Below are 22,999 nucleotides of genomic sequence, written 5' to 3' on the forward strand. Positions count from 1 at the left end.
GATTCCTTTAATTGCTTCCTTCCTGTAGTTAATTGATGCCAATCTGTCCCTGGCTCTAAAAACCACTGGGCTACGTTACACACACGGTCCGGGGTGGGGGTGGGGGGGGGCGAACGGTTCGACTTATTTCTAAAGTGTGCATGTTAAACTTGCAGCTTCGTTACGCGCAGACATCAGTGTGTGTGTGTGTGTGTGTGTGTGTGCAGCAGTGGCTTTGTGCAGAAATCACCTGTTTCGGTGCAGTCTGAGCTGTCAGAGAGCTCGAGGTAAGCTCCTGCGCCCTTTTTTCCCCCATTTATCCAGAAATTGCTGCGTAAAAGGTACAAACCTGGCAACGTGCGTAACTTGGAGCATCTCTGCAGACATGTGCACATAAAGAGCGATGTTATATTTAAAAACAATGTAAACTAGTCATTAAATGTTATATATGTTAGATGACAGATCAGATATATAGATCAATAATGCTGAGAGTATGATATTGATGTATTTGGGTGATTTGCTGATAACAAGTAGTAAAATAAGTCCAGCTTACTATCTGTCACTACTACTTACGTTAGTGTTTTTCACATGTCTCCAGTCAATGGCAGCTCTTTACTCTACTATGACCCCTCCCACTTCACGCCAAAGTAGACCCGGAGCAAAGCTGGAGAAACAACAGCAGCTGGCGCGTAAATATCAAAATAAATGCGTGTGTTCGAACGTGCATTGATTGTTGTCGTGCACGAGAGTCGATTTTGTGTGCACAGGCGCGGGGGGGGTTTAGGGCGTGTTGCAGGTTAAAACGCCTCCGAAGGTTTCGCGCGAAAAAGCGCGGAGGGATAAGGCGGAAGGGCGCAGGAAGTGCTTCGACGCTATTTTATTGCAGCCGGCGGAGCTCAGCTGTGATTCTCACGCTGCCGGTGACAGAGTGCGCGTCGCCCCCATCGGGTCGCTGCTGCAGCCTCGCAAAACTCACACACGCTCCCCCCTTCATGTGCGCTCCAGCCCCGCGACGCCCCCGCCGAAGGATTTAATGGTTGTGTCGCACTGGAATACAACTCCTGCTCGTTTTTGCGCGTTTTGGCTCCGATTCCCAGCGTCTGGTTTGGCCGAGGAGCTGAAATCTGAAAGGTAAGAGGAGGGAGCGGGTTTTCTGGAGCTTGCACACACATCTTCTCCTCACACTTAGATGAACAATGTGTGTTTGCTGTCAGCTGCAGCGCAGACAGGCTCAGGGTTCCTCTGTTTGCAGGTAATTTGCGCTCGGGTTCGCAGTTACGCACCTGCTGCTGCTGCGGCGCTGCTGCTGCACGCACACGCAGCGTGCGCACTGGCTGGATGTTTTGGAGTGACCATGTGATGTTGCTTACACTTTACGCTGCGTCCAGGTTCAATGCCCGGCAGCTGTTTGAAGCTGCACATCTGTATAAACAAGCTCTAACCACTCGCCCTTTGTTGTCTTTCCCAGCAGCTTCAGAACAAGGACGCACAGCTCGGACGCATCATGCCGCTGAATTCAAGTTTAGCGAGTAAAAACTATGACTTGGACTACGACTCCCTGCAGCCGTATTTCTACTATGACAACGAGGAGGAGGCTTTCTACCCGCAGCAGCTTCAGCCTCCGGCACCGAGCGAAGACATCTGGAAGAAATTTGAACTGCTGCCGACCCCTCCCCTGTCCCCGAGCCGCCGACCGTCCCTGTCCAGCCTCTTCCCCTCCACGGCGGATCAGCTGGAGATGGTGACCGAGTTCCTGGGCGACGACGCGGTGAACCAGAGCATCATCTGCGACGCCGACTACTCGCAGACCTTCCTCAAGTCCATCATCATCCAGGACTGCATGTGGAGCGGCTTCTCCGCCGCGGCCAAGCTGGAGAAGGTGGTGTCCGAGCGGCTCGCCTCCCTGCACGCCGCGCGGAAGGAGTCGGCGGCGGGCGATGGCGCGGAGCCCGCCGGCGATGCAGCCGCTGCGTGGAGGCTCAACAGCAGCTACCTGCAGGACCTGAACACGGCGGCCACGGAGTGCATCGATCCCTCCGTGGTTTTCCCGTATCCGATAGCAGAGACGCCCAAGCAGAGCGCAGGGACGCCGCCTAGTAAGGACCTGGGGCTGGACACGCCGCCCAACAGCGGCAGCAGCAGCAGCAGCAGTTGTAGTGAATCAGGTGAATGTCTCGTCGTGCAGGCACACCCCTCTGTGCTGCTTCCCTCTGAGCGTGCAGGGGCTGTGCATCACACACACATCTCCATCGCAACCACTGATGATGAGTAGAAGAGGCTCATTATTGTTTTGATGCATGTGATCTGCAGACAGGCGGTAGAGCCATGCTGCCATGTCATGTTGTAGACAGCTGTAAGATTAGCAAGATGCATGTTAAGCAATCCACTCATCTGCAGGGGGGCGGGGGGCGAGAAATGCATTGCAGGGATTTTAACCCCCCACCTCTCCCTTACTGCTGTGCCATGCATTTGTCAGGATTGCTGATGCTGGAGCAGAGTGTGACTGTTTCTTTTGCTTTCTGTTTTGCAGAGGATGAGGATGGAGACGAGGATGACGATGATGATGAGGAGGAGGAGGAGGACCAGGAGGAAGAGGAGGAGATCGACGTGGTCACAGTGGAGAAGAGGCAGGCGGTGAAACGGTGCGACCCCAGCCCGCTGGAGACAAGGCACCCCAGCCCGCTCGTGCTGAAGAGGTGCCACGTCTCCACCCACCAGCATAATTATGCCGCCCATCCATCCATGAGGCAGGAGCAGCCAGCTGTCAAGAGGCTGAAGCTGGAGAGCAGCAGCAGCAACAGCAGCAGCAGCGGCAGCAGTGGAGGAGGTGGTGGAGGAGGTGGAGGCAGCGGCGGCCACAGCAGGGTCCTCAAACAGATCAGCAGCAACCGCAAGTGTCTGAGCCCCCGGACGTCAGACACCGAGGACTATGACAAGAGAAGGACTCATAACGTACTGGAGCGCCAGAGGAGGAACGAGCTCAAGTTGAGCTTTTTCGCGCTGCGGGACGAGATCCCAGAAGTGGCCAACAACGAGAAGGCGGCCAAGGTGGTGATCCTGAAGAAGGCGACAGAGTGTATCTACAGCATGCAGACAGACGAACAGAGACTCCTCACACTCAAAGAGCAGCTGCGGAGGAAAAGTGAACTTTTAAAGCAGAGACTGGCACAGATGCAGGGCTCCCGTGCTTGAAGTTTGAATCAAGACTTTTTGGCCTTTTGTTTTTTATGCAAGTTCAAGACTTGGGGTGTACAGTTCTTGTTGCATGCAAATGCAAAACGGATTAAGTTGTTTGAAATCTCGTTAGATTTCGAAGTTAAAACTGCCTCAGTAGAAGTTATGGGTGGATTAAATATTTAAAAGTTTATTTTTATTAATAAAATATTAAAAATTGGGCCGTCCCGTTGGGGGTCCAAACTAAAATATAAATTTTTATGTTTTGTATATAATTAATATTTCCTAAGAAAATGTATTTTTGGATCTCAATTGTCTGGATGTTCAGACCCAGTGTTTGGTTTTTTCCATTATGTTCATAGATTCTTTTTGAAATATAAAAAATGTTTCCTCTTGAATTTGTGTCCTTGTTCTTGCAGTGAAAACAAACACACACACACACACACATTCATTCCATCACAGCTTCTGCAATGAGTAGATGTACGTTCATACGAGCTCCAGGTACATGGTGCAGGTGGAGTGTGGTTACAACAGGGAGAGATGAGACAAACCACATGCATGATAAAAGCATCATGAATGACGTCCAATTCTAATTAACAGGTTAATGTGGTTGTGATGATGCTCAGGTGCAGACGACCGTCTCCCACTGACTCTCTGGTAAGACATGAAGCGATTCAGGGGTCAAGTCCATATCTTCATTTGAAGATGCGGTTTTGATGCAGGGTCTCACAGACGATCAGGTAATTTTTGTAAACTGCCACCATACTTCTTTTTAGAAGAGCCTGTTAATAAAGGCATCGCATTATAATAAACAACCATATCCCTCCTTTGTTTTCTGGTTAATAGGCTATTCAGATACACAAATGTAACAAACAGTGGAAACATCAGATTTTACACAAAGCTAATATCTCATAGGATTTACCTCTTGAACATTGAGAGCTAGAGGTCACTGGACTAAAATAGCTTGTATGGTTAAACCTACTTTGCCAATATAAGGGGTTACAGATCTGTCAAATAACTTAAAGTCAAGTCTCAGATTTATAAGAACACAGATTCAGTGTGTGAAAGGTAACAGGTTTGTTTACAGTTGCATTTTTAAGCGCAGCATCATGATAAAACTCAAATAATATGATATTAACTACTCAAACCAGGTGAAGTTTATATTCTTAGTTTAAACATACCTGCTGCTTTGATTCTGATCAATAATCACTTCATGCTACATCTCAGATGAGATTTAACACAAACGTGGTGCAGCAAAGTAAAACAGGTTGGTTTACAGTTGGATTTATCAGTGCAGCATCTTCGTGAAACTCAAATACTGTCAAATAATATATGAAATATAGATACCAGGCTAAACCTTCATCCCTAAACCTTCCTGCTCAAACATACCTGCTGCTTCTGATTCTGATCAATAATCACTTAATTCAGTTGCAGCATCTTGATAAAACTCAAATAATACATGAAATCAATCATATATACCAAGTATTATTATAAGTATACTTCTGATTGTGATCACTTTAGGTCATGTCTCATGTAAAAGGTTGAACTTTAACTAAATAGTTAACTAACATTTTGATGTGTTAAACTATTAATATCGTCAAAATGTGCGTTTCAGACTAGAACTGTTTGGAATAAGTTAAAATATTACACGTATAACAAGTTCAATTTAAATAATTACGGGGAAATTAACCCGAAAATAACCAATAACAACAAAACAAAAATTATTTAAAAAATAAAATAAAACAACCTCTCAGTTGAGCTCATGTGTAATAAAGTATTTCTCATGTACATAATCTCATATATAACAGTTTTTTGTTCGTGTTTTTTAAATTTTTTTTTTCCTAACCGGCTTTCCACAGTCTCCCCGTGACGTCACGCGCCGTATCCCGAGCGCTCCCCTGAGCGCGTGGTCCCGGTCGCGAGCACATGGACCGAGGTGGAGGTTTGTGCGCGAGAGACGCGACTCATCATCAGCGAGGAAAAGTGGAATATAACAGCAAAGAAACGCCGCAGGAGGAAGAAGGTAAGAGATCTGCTCGTGTTTTCTATCGATCTCGTTCTGCGTGTTGTTGAAGTGTTTGATCAGACTCACACAGGCCTGATGGAATCAGGGAGTAAATCTCTCTATCCTCCATTCTGACGCATGGAAACTTCATCTGATGGAAGGAGAGTAAGAGTCGGGACTGAGAGCGACTTTAAACAGCGTTGAATCTGATGGAAAAGAAAATACATCTGGTGGGACAACTATTGTTTCTCATGCAGGACAAGTGTTGTCTTCGTCTGGCTTCTCCCTTGTCTCCCCAACTCCTGCTGTTATTATTACGCGTAAAAGCAGATCCTCAGTCAGTTTCACGCATCACACTGATACTTTTTTTAATATTCTGCACTAAACGCTCGTAGAGTGCAGCCTTTTATCCTCCATGCACCACAAAGCCTGCTGCTCCCATGCTTTGTTTTATCTGTGATGGTGCAGTTATCCTGGGTCATTACAGGAGATAATAAAAAGGCATCTGCTGGGTTTATAGGCCGTTTTATTCCTTATGCTTGTTTGTGTGCAACCAAAGAAGAAATGTATCTTTGAAGTGTCCATGTTTTTATTTCCCTGCTCTGTCACTGCCTGCAGAAGGAGTTAGGTGGAGCAGCGTGTCTGAGACGTAGCAGGGACACAAAGAGTTAGTGTTGGTCATTGTGTGGACCTTGTGGTTGGGTGGGCAGGGAGGTGTGTATGTAACAGGCAGGGATGGTGAGCTGTGACTTGATGACCCGGTGGTCAAGCCGCCATGACAACGTGCGGCGTCCACGATGCAGGAGACGTGTTGAGTAAAACATCAAATCCCAGTTTAAAGGAGGCGCTCTGATGAAATTTGGCAGTAAATGTTGGGCTTCGGTGAACATCTGGTGAACGCAGACATCTGCAGGGAGACATTCGGGTTGAAATGAGCGTGATTTGAGGAAAAAGTGAGTGGTCGTTGTTGAGCTGTCGTTTTTAAATCCGATACATTTCATCATGTAGTTCGGACGACAGGTTGATGTCTGATCCTGACATATTTACTCCTGCAAATCACAAAAATCTTTCCAGGAGTTATCGTCAAATGCGTCCAGAGAAGCTTTTGCCGTTTTTGCAAAATGGCCCAGTTCTTTTTTTTTTGTTTTTTTGTTAGGCTAGTGCTACATGAGCAATACGAACTCCGGCTTAAGGCTCGTTTATGCTGACGAAGGCTTCTGTCCATACTCTGTGGTCATTAGGTCCTTATTTGTGCACATCCTCTGAAAGCTTTCGGAAACGGACGAATCGGACAAGACAGATCAGTACCAATGGGAATACTGGGGGGGCAGCGTAGCCAGTGGTTCAAGCGAGACAGCTATAAGACGTGAGCAAGAAATTTCAACAATAGCCGAACTTTTTGAGGAGGTAAAAGACGTGTAAAAGTATTTGGGCATCGACGGTTGCATCATTTGAAGCACACGTATCTCTTTTCGTACGTAAAGGCAGTAAAATGAGCGTTTTGTCTGATGCTAAGGATTTGTTGTCATGATCCATTGATCTGGTGACTGATCTGTGGGTTGATGAAGAACAAGTCGCTGTTCTCCAGCGCTCAAGACGATATCTTCATGGATATGATTTCGTCTGTTGAACAATCCATATCACAAAGATGTTCAAGAGAAAAGCAACACATCCTCACATGAAGAAGAAGAATAACACATTTCTATTGATCTTGTCTGTCAATAGACGATCGAAACTTTCATCCCTACGAGCCGGTTCCTCCCAGAGAAGGATTCCTCTGTAGCTCCTAAAAAGGAGGTTTGGCACAAAGTCTGAAATGTATAAATATGAGAAACAGCAGTAGCAGTCAGACTTTGAGAGGGATAATTTAGAGCTGTTGGACTCAACATCTGGACAGAGTAGACGTGCCCGAGTTTTCAGAGTATGTGAGTATCATGTCAGTGGAGTTCCATGTGAAGTTACATCCAAAGATCAGCTTTATTCCTCGAGCGAGGAAAGGAATTTTCTCCCTCCTGCCTCTCTCCGATCACGTCAGCTCTTTGCTCGTCTGATACTTGTTTCTCGTCGCTGGATCTGATTTACAGTAACACTTGTGTACGTTGGAGCGTGACTTGGAGATCTGTGTGCTTTCCCGGCAAACTCTGGGCCAGACTCCGCTCCCCCTCGCCACAACGGCTGCACACATACTTTTCGGATACTTCACAGGTCCAGGAATACACGGAGGTCTGCTGTTATGTAATGTGTGTTTTTCAGGGTTGGAAGCTGGAGTCGATTAAAGCCGTTGATACTCCTGAAGAGAGGGAGAGAGAGGGAGAGAAAAAAGAAAGTGTAGCTGCTTTCCAGTTCAGACTTTTCTCTCTGGCTGTGTCTCATTTTACGGCGTCATTATTATCACATGACATCACTTTCCTCTTTGGGAGTCCGCCGCCTCACTCTCACATTTGCATGCTCTGTTTCTATCCTCGAGCTGTCAGTGTGTTTTTTATTAGCGGTGACGATCGGCGTCCGGCTGCCAGCTCCTTGTCTGCACTGTGTTTTCAGAGCGAGACGTTTTATTTTACCACGTGAGAGCCTTTAGGAATACGCTGCTGAGAAATGTGACACGTGTGCGTTTGGACGCAGCAGCAGCGCCGCCAGATACTTAACATCACACAGACTCTTTGTCTGAGGGAATATAAACTATGATAACTCTGGAGCTATTATGCACATTTTTTCCATTTTTCCGATGCGGCTAAAACTTTCTTCGTAAACATGCAATTAGCGTCTAGCTTTGGGCCGTTTCCCGTGGCAACAGATGACTGACATCTGAGATGTGGAGATCCACTGTCGAGCTGCATGTTGCTCCACCAAAATGTGCATGTTAACAAGCCCACATAGTGTTTATGTATCACAGTGTCGACCGCCTGTTGACAACATTCAACCTAAGCTAGGACCTTTGTGAAGTATGTATTCCTCTTGATAACTACATGTAACAGTTATTTCAACAGCTGCTGAGTCAGGTTTCCATCCAAATGTAAAATGCTAATAGAATTTGCAGATTAATTGCAGTGATTGTGCGTTTGCATTTACAACAATCGGCTAATGGCATTTATTCTTTTGCCATTAGAGCGATTAAACAATTGCAGAAGAAGAGGATAAAATGGTAAATAAAGATGGACGACATGACGGCTCCCCCCAAAGTGAAGCCAAAGCATCTCGGTGACGCCTCGGCTTTGTACATTGATCGCCGCCTCCAATTTTTATGCATATTTGAAGCTGACGTATCTCTTTTTGTACGTAAAGGCGGCATAAATGAGCGTTTGTGTCTGACGCTAAGGATTTGTTGTCATGATCCGTTAATCTGCTGACTGATCCGTCTCTCATAAATGTGTCCAGCTGTGCTAATGGTAAATCTCTTCACTGGTAAGGCTCCAAGCATTATACTCAGTACTCCTCTAACCTGGCTAACTTGCATGTGGTTGGAAACTCGCTGACAAATATACCTCATCAAATTATTACCAGTATTGTCAATGGAAACCTCAAATCTGAAGAACTAACTTAGTTAAATGTGAGTTAGGGCTAAAAATTCATCCTATTTTTAACTTTTTACTTCTTATGCATCTGTGGTCATGTTTTTTTTTATAACTTCATAGTCGGAGTCCAACGTGTCCCTCAGACCAGCATCTGGCTTAAATGTTCATTTTTTGTGTACATGTGCTGTGTGGACGCTCGGGTAGAGAGCGTATGGAGCTGTGCTGTGAGGTGCTCACTCTCATGTCTGGATGTTATGTAACGGCATTGGTCCCCCTGGTGAATGATGTCATCAGCTGACCTCATGTGCTTTTCCAATCCAGCCGGTATTTAGATAGAGACGAGGAGGTTTAAAGAAATGGTACAGATTTCAATTCAGAACTCTCATTTAAACACTTCATGTTCTCTCTCCTGTCAAAGGTGCAAAGTTTAGTCTCGACCACAGGAAATCTCACAACGTCTCTTTCTAATGTGACTTTTCTTTCTTTTCTTTGGCACAAATAAGCTTTTCAATCTGCTGCTTCATCTACATTCAGTTAAAAGCTGCTGAGCCTTTTCTTTCTCTTTGCCTGCCGGGGAACTCAGTGTGCAGGAGAGTACACGGAGCACTGGGCTGTATTGTAATGATGATCCTCATCAGGGCAGGACGGCTGGATCAGAGCCGATTCTCCCGAAGGAGTTTCCCCTCAACACGGAGCACAGAGACCTGCTCGCAGAGAGAGGACAGGAGAAAGATGCATAGTGAAGGAAAATCAAATGTAATGTAATTATCTCCGGTATGTCTGTGCCAAGCTGTCAGATGTAGAAGGGATGTAATGCGGAGATGATCTGCAGATCAATTGATTAGTTGACATTTTCCTTGCTTTGCAGGGATATTATCGTTGAAGATGTCAGCTCATGCCTTCTTCACCATTTTCCGGCATTTTATACATTAAATTATTAATGAATAACGTAAATAGTCATGATTTACAGTCCTGCAGGCTGCTGCTGAAGGACAAACAGTTTTCAACCCTGCATATATTGGTTCGTCGGCTTTGGCGCCAGACTTCTGATTGATGACCCCGGCTGCAGAGATGTGACCTGCATACTGAAATTACCAGAATGTGACACATGAGCTCAGACACATTTGTAATAAAAGCTGTAGTGTTGAGTTTAAAGGCCCAAACAGTGCGGAGGGAGAGAGGAAGGACATATTGAGTGAATGTATAGTTTCCCCTGTAAATGTTCTATTAAGCAACAAAGCCAAATTATCCAAGGACTCATCAGCTTGTTCATGCACATTAACATGTTCCCCCCCACGATTAAGAATGAAAGCTGCCGTGTTTCACTCAGTCAGACTGATGATGACGTTCAGCCTTGATTTGCTCCATTAGCACAGAATGAAGAGGATGTCGTTTAACCTTCATGGAGCTCTTTGGAAGGTCTCGTGTTCCTGTTGGTTTCAAACTGAATAAATTCACGTCACCAAAGTCACCTTTTTTATCGGGAATATTTGTGCTGCGTCTAGAAAAAGAGCATCCTCATCCAGAAAAAGGTTCATCATCCATCCCTCCATCGTTTATACTGGTTTCATGGAGGGTCACTGGGAGGCTAAAACAGATCTCACTTACCCGTCTACGCTCAGAGTCACACCTACGGTCAATTTAGAGTCTCCGATTTAATGTCCTGTAGAAGATTATTCTCAGGCAGCTGTGGCTCAGGAGGTTGCACGGGTCGTCCACTAATCCAGTGGGTAGGTGGTTCGATACCTGGTTCCTCCACTTCTGTACTGAAGCGTCCTTGAGCAAGAGTCCTTAGATGCACCGTGTAAATGCGTCTGTGTGTGTGAATGGCAAAATTGTGAAGCACTAGAAATGGGTTATATAAATACAGACTATTTCCCATGTATGTTGAAATACATATAGCAACAAGGTATGTGTGTATACAGTCATGATTATATCACTTGGCTTGTCTCCATAATAACAAACTGCTTATGTCAACAAACGCTGTCGTACATCTTACACATGAAACACTCCCCTCACAGAACCAGGAGGTTCACCTGGTTGATATTTATGTGTTTTAAAGAAAAGGACTGAAAATGTTAAATAGTTTTTATGACTCTTCAACATTCACTTATGAATTATTTCCTGTTTAACTTCCTGAACAACACAATGAACTTCCCCTTTGAATTTTTCACAATGGACGACATTGTCCCGTATCTTCCTGCTCCATAGAGGTTTTGTCACACTTTCATTAAGTGTAACACACAAACCCAACCGTATTAAGGCTGTTCCATTATATCGAATGGAAAAATCAACACGTGTGTTTTATCCGTGTAACTCAGAAAAATTGTCTGATTTGTCGGGTTTCATCCCATGACATCTCACTCTCTCTCTTTCTATTCCTGCGTCCTCTTCTCGCAACAACTCGCCCCGGCACAGTTTATGCCGCCGAATGACACAAACGCAGCCGGAAGGTCGGAGCGAACTGTCAATCACGAGAGAGAGAGAGGAAACGTGATCCTCCGCCGCTGTCAAACCATCGGCCTGCGCGGCTCGACGGTGGCAGGTAGATGATGGGGGTATCACACCAAACATTCCCACTCAGAAGGGCGGCGTCGAGGTGGAGGCGAGCCCTGCTCCACTTCCCCAGGTTGTGCGGGTGAGATGAGTCACAACAATGTGTTTGATTTTGTCAGTTTACCTCCGGCTTAGAGGGAGAGAACAGACTCAAATTGTTTGAGTGACCTACATTCTGTGTTTATGTGTCCTGCCACTGTGCCGGCGGAGGGACTGGTGCTTGAAAGGAAACATGCCCACACATTTAATAAGCAGGTTTCACAAACCTATTGTGGAGCTGACGGAGCCGAGGAGGAGCGAGACTGGGAGTCACCCTTTCTTTGCCTGCAGCAGTGAAGGGTGAAACCCACGCGCATTGCGAAGATGCCGACTCTATGCCAATGTGACGAGTGAGCCGATACGCGTTACCAGTATTTTCACCTGAGCCCCTTTTCAAATATGAATCTGTAACGTTTGTGGAAATCCAGCAAGTTCTGTCATGGTTTATCTTTCCCCAGTGGTTCTGCGGTTCCATCTTATCTGTGGAGTTTTATCTCCTCAAGCTTAAAAAAACATTTAAATCAGACTATTATAGCTGCTTTCAGACGTGCACTGAACTCTGTAGTTCCTCCACATTTTCTCTAGAGGACGTGCATGTGTGAATGCAAATGTCCGAGTGAGACGCGTTTAAACTAACACATTTACCCTCGTGAGTGAAATGCATGAGTGAACGGAGGGTGGAGACGTTTACTTCTCCCTCCATCAGTTCGTCTTTCCAGCAGCGAGCCGCAGACTGGAAGACGTGAGATCAGATGTTGCGGGCGGAGCTCACGGTGCAGTTTAATGATCACTGAAGCGACGTTAATAAAATATGAGGTGTCTCGTCAGTGCCAACTCTCCCCATCACTCACTCGTCAGGGGTCGGAGGTCACACTGCTGTCTGTCTGCCAGAATTCATTAGGCTGATTAAAAGTGCCCTGCAAAATGCTGATGTAGTTTAACACCTGTGAGTGAAACTGGCCTCCGTCGTGTCGCAGCAGCACTCGCCAGGATGAGGAGCCTCCTCGGATCCTCAGGTTGCAGAGCCGTGTCACTCCATCCTTAGGTGGATACGGCTTCCTCACATTTCTCCTCCTGTTGTTGTGTTATTTAAAGCGACTGGTGAGCAAGTGTGAAAGCCGGCGGCCTGCAGGAGGAGCACGGCCGCGTCTGTCGCATGCTGAGGTGTCACAGGACGTCCTCCGACACCTAGACCCCAGACACAGCTTGTTCAGTCACAGTCAGGACACATTTAAGCCGTTTTCAGACAGCAGGAGGTTTTCTGCGCAGGCGCGTTCACAACAGCATCAAATCCTCATTATTCAAGCGAGAGGTGGAGCATCCGGGCGCAGTAGACACAGGCAGGAAGTGACGTATTAACACCGGTGCGGAGATCACGTGATTTTGACACTGGTGTCGGCTCTTATCGCCACAAACTCACCACTTTACTGTTGTGTGTTATATTATAACAGAAGAATTGACAATGCAGTAAATTCTCTAAAGATTTGTCTTGCTCCATTGTGTCGGATTTACAGTACTGGATGTGTGGAAAGTAACAATGATCTTTACATGGTGAGAAAGGAGTGTGATTCCTTTAAAAGATAAGTCATCAACCCCCTCACTTGCTCGTGGTGAATCCAGCGGGGGGGAGTCCCCTTGGCCAGGCCCAGATAATCAGGAGCCTCTCACTCGGACATTTGCGCTCACACATGCACGTCCTACGTAGAAAATACGGAGCGTCTGCGGAGTTCAGTGCACGTCTCAAGATATCGGAGCGTGGCATTTAAATGTTTGGGTTTTATTATCTGCAGTTCTTTTCAATTGAATTGACTGCATTGATTGGATTCTGTGGTATTTAGGCGTACGTCTGCGTCCTCGACTTCAGAGCGCTTTGCATTCGTTCTTTCCCACTTTGGTGTGCTGGGGCGTCTCAGGCACACTGTTCCCCTCCCTGTTTGATGTGCTGACTGTCCGTCCCTGGGGTGGTTTTGATTGCCTCTTTACTCCCCCTCCTATGTAAGTCAATAGGAGCCGGCCTGCCATCTGTGGGAATTGATACCACTGCTGAATCATACTATTAAAGTGCTCCTCCATCTTTCTTTTCCACCGCCTCTGCCCTCTCCCCCACTCCCGCCTCCTCCCCTCTGAGGGGACACGTCTTATCTTACTGCCAGAGATGCTGGAGACATTTCTACGAATCGAGGGCTCAGGCCGCGTTTCGGACTGGAAATAGAAACGCATTACAAAATCGCAGGGGGCTGCATTGGAGTGGGTACTGCTGCTGATACTGGTGACACGAGGGAAGTCCATGTTGAGTAAAACATCAGAGTTAACCTGTGCACAGCAGATTGTTGCTTGACCCATGCATCCTACATCCGTCCACCAAGCTTTATCCATTCAGTTGTTTCTGCGTAATCGTCCTTACAAACAACCAAGGGGTGAAAACAGAACCTTCTTGGCCGAGCGAATATTATGATGTTTACACAATGAAATTTCTTCCAGGAATATCTGCTTGTGGGTAAAAGTTAACCAGGTTCAGTGTTTGGGACAAAGAACTATTATCTCTGCTTTCACAACTGTCTCATAGAAACAAAAGAGAGATCCTGAGAACTTATATTTAAAGAGCCATAATCATCAAAGTGAATGATTCACATGAGACCATTTTATTTAAGTCCATGTCAGCGAAGGCTTATTTTTTTATTACCTCAGTAAGTTATGTTCTCACCCCTCTCCATTTGTTTGGTTGTGTTTGTTTGTCACCAGGATTAAGCAGAAACTGAGTGGATTTCCACAACACATGACTCCAGGATGGGATGTGGGTCAAATGTAGTTTCCTCTTTCTCTAACATTGCGAGATATTGCATTTTTGGACATTTTCTTTAATTTCCTTGGGAATATTTCATGGACGACTGATATCTGTGAGTGTGTAAACTATGGTGCCGATAGATTGACTTTGCAGGGACAGTTGGACCTTGGTAGAGATGCATGTGATCCACTGAGAGGTAGTTTGAGCTGCGATGGTAAACACAGTCACTGTTGAATAATACTCAGTGTCCCGTTGCACAGTCAAAGTCAAATCTAAATTTGTGGTCAGATGTTTTGAGAGAGTCATTTGGTCGCTCGGCTCCAAACCAGCTCCTAAAACAAATGTTTATTTATTGGTGTGTTAAATGGCAGCTCGTAAATTATTGTGCTCCTCCTCCCGTGTCACTTCTTTCCAGTTATTCTTGGAGCACAGTTGTGAAAACATCAGCAGTGACAAGAGAGGAACAGAAGTGGCAGTGGGCTGACACCTCCAGCCTCTAATGGAGATGCAGTGTGAGGAGAGTTTGTGCCACCACTGACTTGTCACTGTGAAGCCAGCAGGCTCGTCCCGCTCCTGATTAATGGAGCTGTCTGCGGGGCCTCGCAGGGGAAGAGCGGGGCTGTGTTCCCACTCGCCGGAGCCCCCGTTTATTTGCCCACAACAGATGGACCCCCCGGGGGCCCCTGGCTCGTTTGCACCTCCCCTGCCTTATGTGCTCAGCATCCTACATCTTAATCAGTGAACACGTTCCTGAGCACGGCCACCTGACCTACAGGTGACCTCTGCGACTCGGCCACCTTCGCAAAGTTACCAGATTCTGTAAAAGCCACAGCTCATTAGTTTCAGCTACAGACTGGAGGTTGTTCAGAATGTCCTCTTCTTGTTGTCCTCTTGTTGTCCTCGCTCTGCTGTAGGAAACTAGTGTCATGGTTCCATCTCTAAAGATTCACAAATGGCGCCTCTGTCCATTTTACCTTTTTTCTTCTACAGTAATGAGCAGCATTAGTCTACAGCTTTTTCATGCTTCCTCTAAAGGGCACTGTAATATTTTGCACATTATATACATAGTTTTTATATAAAACATATATTTTTTGATATTTCTGGGACATGTTTACGTCTTTGTTAGACAGAGGAGTCGACAGGAAATGTCACATGCGCAGCGGAAACCTCTTGGTCATCAGACGTCTCTAAAGGTCGCTCCTGACATAGAGCGTTGTCTCACTGTCTCTTCACCATGAAGCATTGGGCTGAAACCATTAGGTCATTAATTGATTAGCTCATTGACTGGCTGATCATTTGGGTTGAGGAATGGTGGGTGGAAGAAAAACAAGTGTTTGAAAACATCACTTGGCTTTTTGGGAATCAAGCTGCTTTCAGACGTGCAGTTTCTCCACAGGGGCTGTATATGCAAATGTCCGAGTGAGAGCCTCTGCAGTTTCTGTGGACTTTCTCCCTCTGGGCCCCCCCGAGTATAAAGTCCGCAGAAAGTCTGGAGGAGCTGATGTGAGAACACAGCAGGAGGTCCTCCACAGGATTCAACAGTGTCTGTATGTAAACAAATTAAAGAAATTAAAAGAATACAAATATCTTAGAATGGAAAAACTGGAGCCATACGCATAGATTTAATTTGAGCCAATGCTGGTGTTGATCATTATGCATTATTATAAGCATTATTTCACAGATCACTTAATCCCCCTATTATTTTCAATAAAAGGGGGATTCAATAAAAATCGATATATTCCCTTTGTTCCTTGTTTCCAAACTCAAAGATCTTCAGTTTTCTATCATATAAGATTTAGAAACTATACTTATATGAGAGAAACCAGAACATTTTACACATTTTGTTTAAGAAAATTACTCGGATGATAAATAAATGAATTGCAAAGTTGTTTTAAATACAAATTCCCTCATATTCTGTGAACCTGTGAGCTCTTCCCATCATATATAAACACGATCTATTCAATCGATTGATGGACTGTTCTGCAGAGGATCAGGTTCCAGTAACAGTTCAATGCTCAACAGTCTCTTAATTGGGAATGAGTGACTGGTCGATCCAGACAATCTCAATGTAGAAATAAAACAGCCAATTACATATTTTTTGGTTCCAACCCTTCAGCTTTTAACAGTTTTCAGTGCATCCACGTTTAGTGTGCCAGATTTTTTTTCCGATTTTTGACTGATTATGCACTTGTACTTGTAAATCTAATCACCAGATTCTGCCAAATGAGACAAATGCGGCACCAGACTCGTCCCGGCAGCGTCTGTGCTCCTCCGTGTCTCATGAGCCTTTTCATTCACACAGCAGATTGTCGGTGTTTGCCTGAGATTTAAGATAAACTCCTACATCTTGGATGGAAGACGACGGTTTTGGAAAACTCCCGGTTCATTGTCTGGACAAATGTGTAAATGGAATCCTTGTGTTTAACCTTCAGATTTTGAGAGAGCGGGACGTGTTCTATCCTCTATCTGACTTTGTTTCCTCTTCCTGCTGATGTCTGTTGTTCTTTTCTCTATCGGGGAGAAGCAGGGGCGAGACTTTTCTTCAGTTACTGCTGATCCACCACAGATTAGATTTCTGTGCCCAAGTGGGAGATTGCTTGTTTCCCTCTAACATCACATGAAGCGTTCGCAGTATGGGCCACAATGCAGGTCATTACGTGGAGCTGCTGCGACCACAGAATATCAGGAAAGAGCTCTTTAATGTTTTATAACGTATGGCTTTTTAAAACGCGTGTCTAAATCCTTGGTGACCGATTCGATGAAGCCCAGACAGCTGACTGTTGTTTCTTGGTCATATTTAATAATAGCTCGCTTCCCGTGATTATTTCCCTGGAAGTTGAACTCATCTTCCTTTGACCCAGAAACTTCTTTTTGACTTCATTTATGAGAATAAGCTCGGTTTGCAGGCGTATTAACTGATTATGGATTAAGAATAAGAGAGAGAGGAGTCACCGAAACTCTCCCCTCGCCCCGTTTGGCTCAGCGAGTCTTTATACTGCAGGTGACCAGGCTGCAAAATGTCAAAGGGGCAGTTTTAGTTGCTTTATTACAGAAGGAAGCAGCTTAAAAGGCCTTTAAATCCAGCTGATTTTCACACTTGCCATTTGGCCTCCACTAAATGCAGGTGAACAGATAAATTGACTGTTAAGCCTCCACCCCCCACCACCACCACCACAGTTGCTGTTGCTATGGTTAGTGTCTTAAATACACAATTCTGTTTCCTGGAAATTATTTTTCTTTTCCATTTACGTTGTGGTAGAAAAGTAATCACTGGCTGAACTCTGAGAGGCAATTTCTTTTTTTTTTTAGAATGAATGAAACACTGAATATAGAGCAAACGACTGTCACACTGGTGATTATGTTGTGTTTTGGCAACAAATAGATTTTTTTTAAGGATGGTGAAAATATTGGAGACACTGGTTAACTGCAAATAAACATCCTGTGTCTGAAGTCACTGTGAACGTTCACTGAATTAACACAGACCAACATTAAGGTTGTGGACTCTTCTGCATGTGTACCTTGTTTGCTACTTACATTAGAGTTTAAAGTTGAATCCATTCCTTACACTTTTCTCTCGTGTTTTAGGTTTTCTAATTCTCGAATAAATCTGTCACGCCCCTCGACACTCTAAATAAAAGGAGAATCGCTCTTATGTGGAGGAATGTAATCCCTCACCGACCTTTTGAGCCTATTGTCAGTAGATGTTTAGGAAAGGAATCTATCAAACGGTCATTAAAGGAAAAAATATAAAAAACCCTGCTAGTAGCACACGTCTTTGTAGAGCTCATTCCTTTGTGATGGTGAATATGGTCGCAGCTGATCAGATGGCTTGTTGTCTTTGTCCGTAATGCCCTCACATGGTGTTCCAGCCCACCTCCGTTTAATCTCTTTGGGCCCGAGCCAACTCTAAATGCACAGATCGTCTGTTTTCACAGAGACAGCAGTGTCAGCAGGGCTGTGCTTCTCCGCTGAGCCCCCCGAGCAGACCCCCGGGTCCCTGTCTCCCATGCCCTGAAAAGGAGGTCGGACCTGTGGGAGCGGCGCGGCCAAGCGGCCTGGTACTCATCAGCCGCTGGAGGTGTTTTGTCTAAAGCTTTTTCATTCAGTTACTCTCCTGTGTGAGTGTGCCTTTAACATTAAACAAGCCGAGGCCGACGTGTAAATATTTAGCCTTCCACGTACGGGAGAGTTCAAAGCCGGCGAAGAAATGAATGGGAGACATGCTCCGACTTCTGCGACCCAGATAAAAGAAGCTGAGTTAAACGTCCATAAAGGAACTTCACGGCTAAACCAACAGTATGAATGGGCGCCAATTAATCACAAACGTGTCTTTAATGTGGAATGGAGGACACCGGAGCGTCCAGTTTTTTCTCATTCACTTCACTTTCCCACCACAGTTGTTGATTAATTTCGGTGCCTCACGTTTGAGCTCCACTGTCTTGTAAAGCTGAGTTAGCTATTGGTTATTACTCACAATGACAAGCCTGCCGGGATGTGTGGCGGAGAGGGTCAGAGGTCACATCTGAGGGTTATGGAAGGTCATTTTAGGCACGGGCACGTTGCTGGAAGATGGAAGGGTTTCTACCCTCCAGACGGTGCGGTCAAAAAAAGGTCACGACCCTTTGAAAGTGTCGGAGCCGTGTTGTTGTCATACAATCAGACTCCTATGAATCCCACGGGAAATCTCTGTACACAACATATTTCTTGACTTTTCTCCTTCAGTACCTTTTTGATTTTTTAGATAAACAGAGTTTGATATTGATACATGAATAAGATCTTTCCCTCTCCTGGAAGTTCATTTGTCATTTCATGTCTGTAGGTACATGCCTAGACTGTTTCTGTTCCCCCCCCGGGCACAGAGACTGCTCGAAAATTGACATTTAGATAAATCAGACGTATCTTCATCAGCATCGGACGGTTCACGGCCGGTTCAACCACATGATCTGACATCATGGAAAATGTCAAAGCTGTCGATGAAACGGAGATGAACTTCAAAGACAGGGAAAGTTCTAACAAGTCTGTTTCCTAAAGTTCCAACTCCTCTTTAGATACAAGTGGCAAATTCATGTGTCTCCTAAGTTAAATTGCAGTTTGTCCAAATATGTTTCTTTTAAAGATTCTCCAGATAGTCTCCGGACATTCTTGGGAGGGGCTCCGGTAGTTTCTCCGGACAGCAGCTTGGTAAAAACCGATGTGAGAACGTAGCAGAAGATCCTCCGCTGGATTCGCAGCGAGCCAGTGGGCGCGTTCATGACGTTTCTAACACACAAAGCCATACATGTAGGAGATACTAAGGGCCAGCAGCGGAATTGATATGTTAGGCCTGTGCCTGCTGCACCAGCCCCTCACCTGAAGGCTCTGGAGATTTATGTTGTTGTAAACACGGCTGAGTGAATAATCTCCTGCTGCCTTCATCATGCGTGAAAGGCAAACTCCAGTTGTCTCCTTTGTCTGAAAACGACGCAAGTTTGAACTCCAGTTTAAACTCATTCATGTTTCCCCTAAATTAAATGTCCGTCAGTCCAGATATGCGTCTGAAGGACAGAGGAGTCGTCTCCACGTCACGTCTCCGCATCTGTCAGGATGGAATTAGGAGGCAAGAAGTGGGAAGACCAAATCAAATTGTTTTGCCTGATGTTCCGAGGAAGATAATGGTGTCATTCTTACAGCCGGAAATAAACGCTGGTCCGTCAGAATGCTAATGTGAGGCCGGGTTGTCTTTATTGGATTTGTGTGGCATGTGTCTTAATGACTGGAAGTGAAGATGAAAGAAGAATAAACAGAGTGAAATTCCATGAATGTCTCGGAGAACAGTCGCTCTTATGTCACCATGGAGAGCGTAACCAGTTGTCCTCAGGAATCATTTGCCTCTTCCTGCTATTTATACTGTGTCTTTCAGAAATTTCACACAAATGTACTCAGAGGAAGTTTCCTGTTTTCAGAGGAAGTCTGTTGAACACCGCACATTATATACATTATCAGCGGTTAATCAAGTTTCTAAGTGACCCAGTTCAACTGCTAAGTGACGTAAACTCTGACTTCTGGCTTGGTAAAGGCTCTGTGAAGCTTTGTGTTTTACACAAGAGCAATTTCTTCAACTTCTGTCAGTTACAATGGATCCCTACATTAATACATTTTTCAGAATATGTCAGACTCGGTAGAAGTGGCTACAGCAACATCACAGGGTTTAATATATCACAAAATGTCATTATTACAATATTTAATAAAGTTAGTATTGCCTGATACAGCAGGGCATGCATCGCCTTGCCAATGGTTTTTATTTACAGACTCTGCTGTCTTAGATGTCTTGAAGTGTCAAATGGAAAAAATTGAAGAAGTAGCAGAAGAGCTGGAAAGTTTAGTCAGTTTATTGCAGAATAACATTTGAAAAAAATATTCGGCTAATATTTTACAAGTGCTTCATCATCAAGGTAATAAAATAACAACTGCAGCTTCTCAGATCTGAGTTATTTCTTCTATGGGAATAATTCGATAATAAATTTGGGATTTTTGGGTCATATGAAAGAAATAAATCCAATTTTATACAAATGGGAGAAAGAGGTAAGTAGCAAATGTTGACTGTTTAAGTTGTTTCTGTTTTGAATCATTTTCATCTTGTGAAATTAATGCTAAATTATTACTTTTATCAATTTTGTATTATTATTATAAGACTGAATCCGAGCTGATCCGTCGCCGTCCTTCGTTAAGGACAAAACCAGATTTCACAGCCACTCCTCAAGTCTCTTTGTCCTGTTTGACGACTGAAGGATAAATTAGGCGTCAGCTTCAATTAATACTGAGGATTTTTCACAGAGAATTGGAAATCGTCCCTTTGAACTTAAAGGACAGAACAAACTAACATCTCAGAGCGTGCGAGAGCTCATTTTGAATAATGTCGGAGCTGTCGAGTAGTGTGGAAATTAAATGTGGATCATCAAAAAAGATCAATGTTACAAAATCCCGAACAAGAAAAACAAGCATTCATGCATTATTCACGTCCTGGAGTCTGCGCTGGAATACGCCACCCTGGACACAATTTCACTCTCATTAGACGCAGCTCTTGTGACATCTTTTATTAATAGGGAGCTGACAAGAGCGGGACTCTGCAAATGGACATGACGGCTTTAAATCTCACTCGGGACCGTGTGGTCGCGGCGTGTGGAGGAGAATATCAGTTCTCTAATTGTTTACAGTCGTCCATTCACGGAGCTAACGGCTTCGCATCGAGTCACACGAGCCAAGTTTGTGTCGCCGTCCTTTAATTTGCGGAGGCTTCATGAAGGACGATCTGTGTTTTGACCGAGGCCACTTTAGCATCATAAGTTCTCCAGTTTGAATGCTCCTGTCTCGATCCTCTTTGTTCTCGCTCCTTCACCGGAGAGAAAGAGGGCTGCCCATTCATTCTGGCCCTGCACCTGTTGAGCGGCGTGTACGTCTCTCCCATTTTACGTCTTGAATTTACGGCCCTCAGCTGGAGGGACGACCTTTCACTCGGCCTCTATGGGAGAGCCGCGGCAGCTGCGATGACTTCACGGGCTCCTCGTGTAAAAAGACGTCGAGGGGGGGGAGAGAGAGAGAGAGAGAGAGAAAGAGAGAGTGAGGGCCGCTCGCTCCACCTTGAACCTGATAGCAGCCTGATTTGACATGGTGCTGCCAGCAGCTGTTAGTTTCTATCCGATTCAACAGTTTTTCTAATAATTAGAAAAGGTGCAATCATTTCTCCTTGTGGCCTCATTCAGATCTATTCATGCGACTCAAAGAGCGACAGGAAGCGACCACTAAAAACGTCCCCGGGTTTTTTTCATATGTGTGGTCCTTGGCAGCAGAAAATTTACTTTTTTTATTTTATGAGGTTAGCAGCTGTGTGCGAAGAAGAAGAAACGTTAGCAATGCTGAGTCATTACACAGAGCGGGCTGAAAAGGCAGAGCCAATTTATTTCTGGTGTTTGGCAGTGAAAGGAGCATGAAGCGCACTTTACACTGGATCCCAGTTCCAGAATGAGGAGAAGTCTCCGCTTTGTAAACGAAGGATTTTAGGAAGTGCCCCATTACTGGGGACGGCTCCTCTCGCCTGCTGGCTTTCCTCTGGAGCAGCTGTCTGTCGGTCACTGTGTCAGCGGGTGAATCTCTGAGATACAGATTGATAATGAGCTCTTGAGGAAAGACCTGGCCATGAACTAACAGTGACGAGGATCCCCTGGCCGCCGCCGCCGCCACATCTGGAGAATGTTTCAGACGTGAGCATTATGTGTGTCACATTAAACAAGATACTCATCTGCAGCTTTCCATCCTGTTTACTCACACTCTTTTCTAAGTGTGAAGCAGCCTCAGGATCTCAACGCGGTGGTCCTTTAAAACCCGGGACAGTCCGGGTCAGACCTTTGACCTCCCTCCAGGACTCCTTCTGCCCACTGTTGACCTCCTATTAAGGTTTGGGGTTAATGAGCTTGTTGTCGATGAATGACGTGTCGCAGATCATCGTCGGGAGCAGCCGTGTAGCTGCCGCGAGCATCGACGCTGCTGCGCATTCCTGCTGGTTCGTGTTACAGCGGAGATATGAAGCAGCTGGAGTTCACCGAGTTTAGTAACTGGTGAGTCAAAGGGGCTGACGTTGCTTCTATTGAACTAGTTAAAAGCAGCTCATTGCAGATCTTATTTCCTGCCCCATCCTTCCTGTCGATCTATTGGATACATACCCTGTGAATATAGAAGTTAATTTTTGACTTTGGAAACACCAGTTAACATTATTGAGCACTTTAACAACTTGGTCCCATGCTGGGGGTTTGGTCCCTTTTCAGGTCGGATACATAATTCCTTTTTAGCCACATGTTCGTATAGACGACCAAAATCCATCATGAGCGTATCGGTGTATTCCACGAGAACGCGTATCACAGAAATCAGACCGTACAGATCTTCTGGGTTTGCATTCTGGTATTAAGAAACACCGGA

The 22,999-nt window shown here is 45.2% G+C and overlaps 1 protein-coding gene and 1 long non-coding RNA gene across 3 annotated transcripts; one reads left to right on the plus strand and one right to left on the minus strand.

The window, feature by feature from the left end:
• The first annotated feature begins 859 nt into the window (after positions 1-859).
• On the plus strand, positions 860-3,551 carry myca (MYC proto-oncogene, bHLH transcription factor a). Of its 2 annotated transcripts, none has more exons than XM_035142981.2 (3): positions 860-1,110; positions 1,448-2,144; positions 2,510-3,551. In XM_035142981.2, exons 2-3 carry the CDS (start codon positions 1,484-1,486, stop codon positions 3,169-3,171), a joined length of 1,323 nt encoding a protein of 440 aa, XP_034998872.1. In that variant the 5' UTR covers positions 860-1,110; positions 1,448-1,483; the 3' UTR covers positions 3,172-3,551. The 2 variants fall into 2 exon arrangements, with proteins under 2 accessions (XP_034998872.1, XP_034998873.1); XM_035142982.2 differs by having other exon boundaries at positions 1,451-2,144.
• A 16,851-nt stretch (positions 3,552-20,402) lies between these two features.
• Positions 20,403-22,489, minus strand: LOC118098864. The gene is made up of 2 exons (XR_004694218.1): positions 22,353-22,489; positions 20,403-22,269 (listed from the first exon to the last, which is right to left on the minus strand). It is a non-coding gene; the product is annotated as an uncharacterized LOC118098864 (long non-coding RNA).
• Positions 22,490-22,999: the final 510 nt, after the last annotated feature.

Source organism: Hippoglossus stenolepis, chromosome 19 (assembly GCF_022539355.2).
Source record: "Hippoglossus stenolepis isolate QCI-W04-F060 chromosome 19, HSTE1.2, whole genome shotgun sequence".
Taxonomy (NCBI): Eukaryota; Metazoa; Chordata; class Actinopteri; order Pleuronectiformes; family Pleuronectidae; genus Hippoglossus; species Hippoglossus stenolepis.

Coding starts and splice junctions, on each gene's coding strand:
- myca (XM_035142981.2), top strand. CDS start 1,484: ATGCCGCTGAATTCAAGTTTAGCGAGTAAAAACTATGACTTGGACTAC. Junction 2,145..2,509: donor CAGCAGTTGTAGTGAATCAG/GTGAATGTCTCG, acceptor TCTGTTTTGCAG/AGGATGAGGATGGAGACGAG.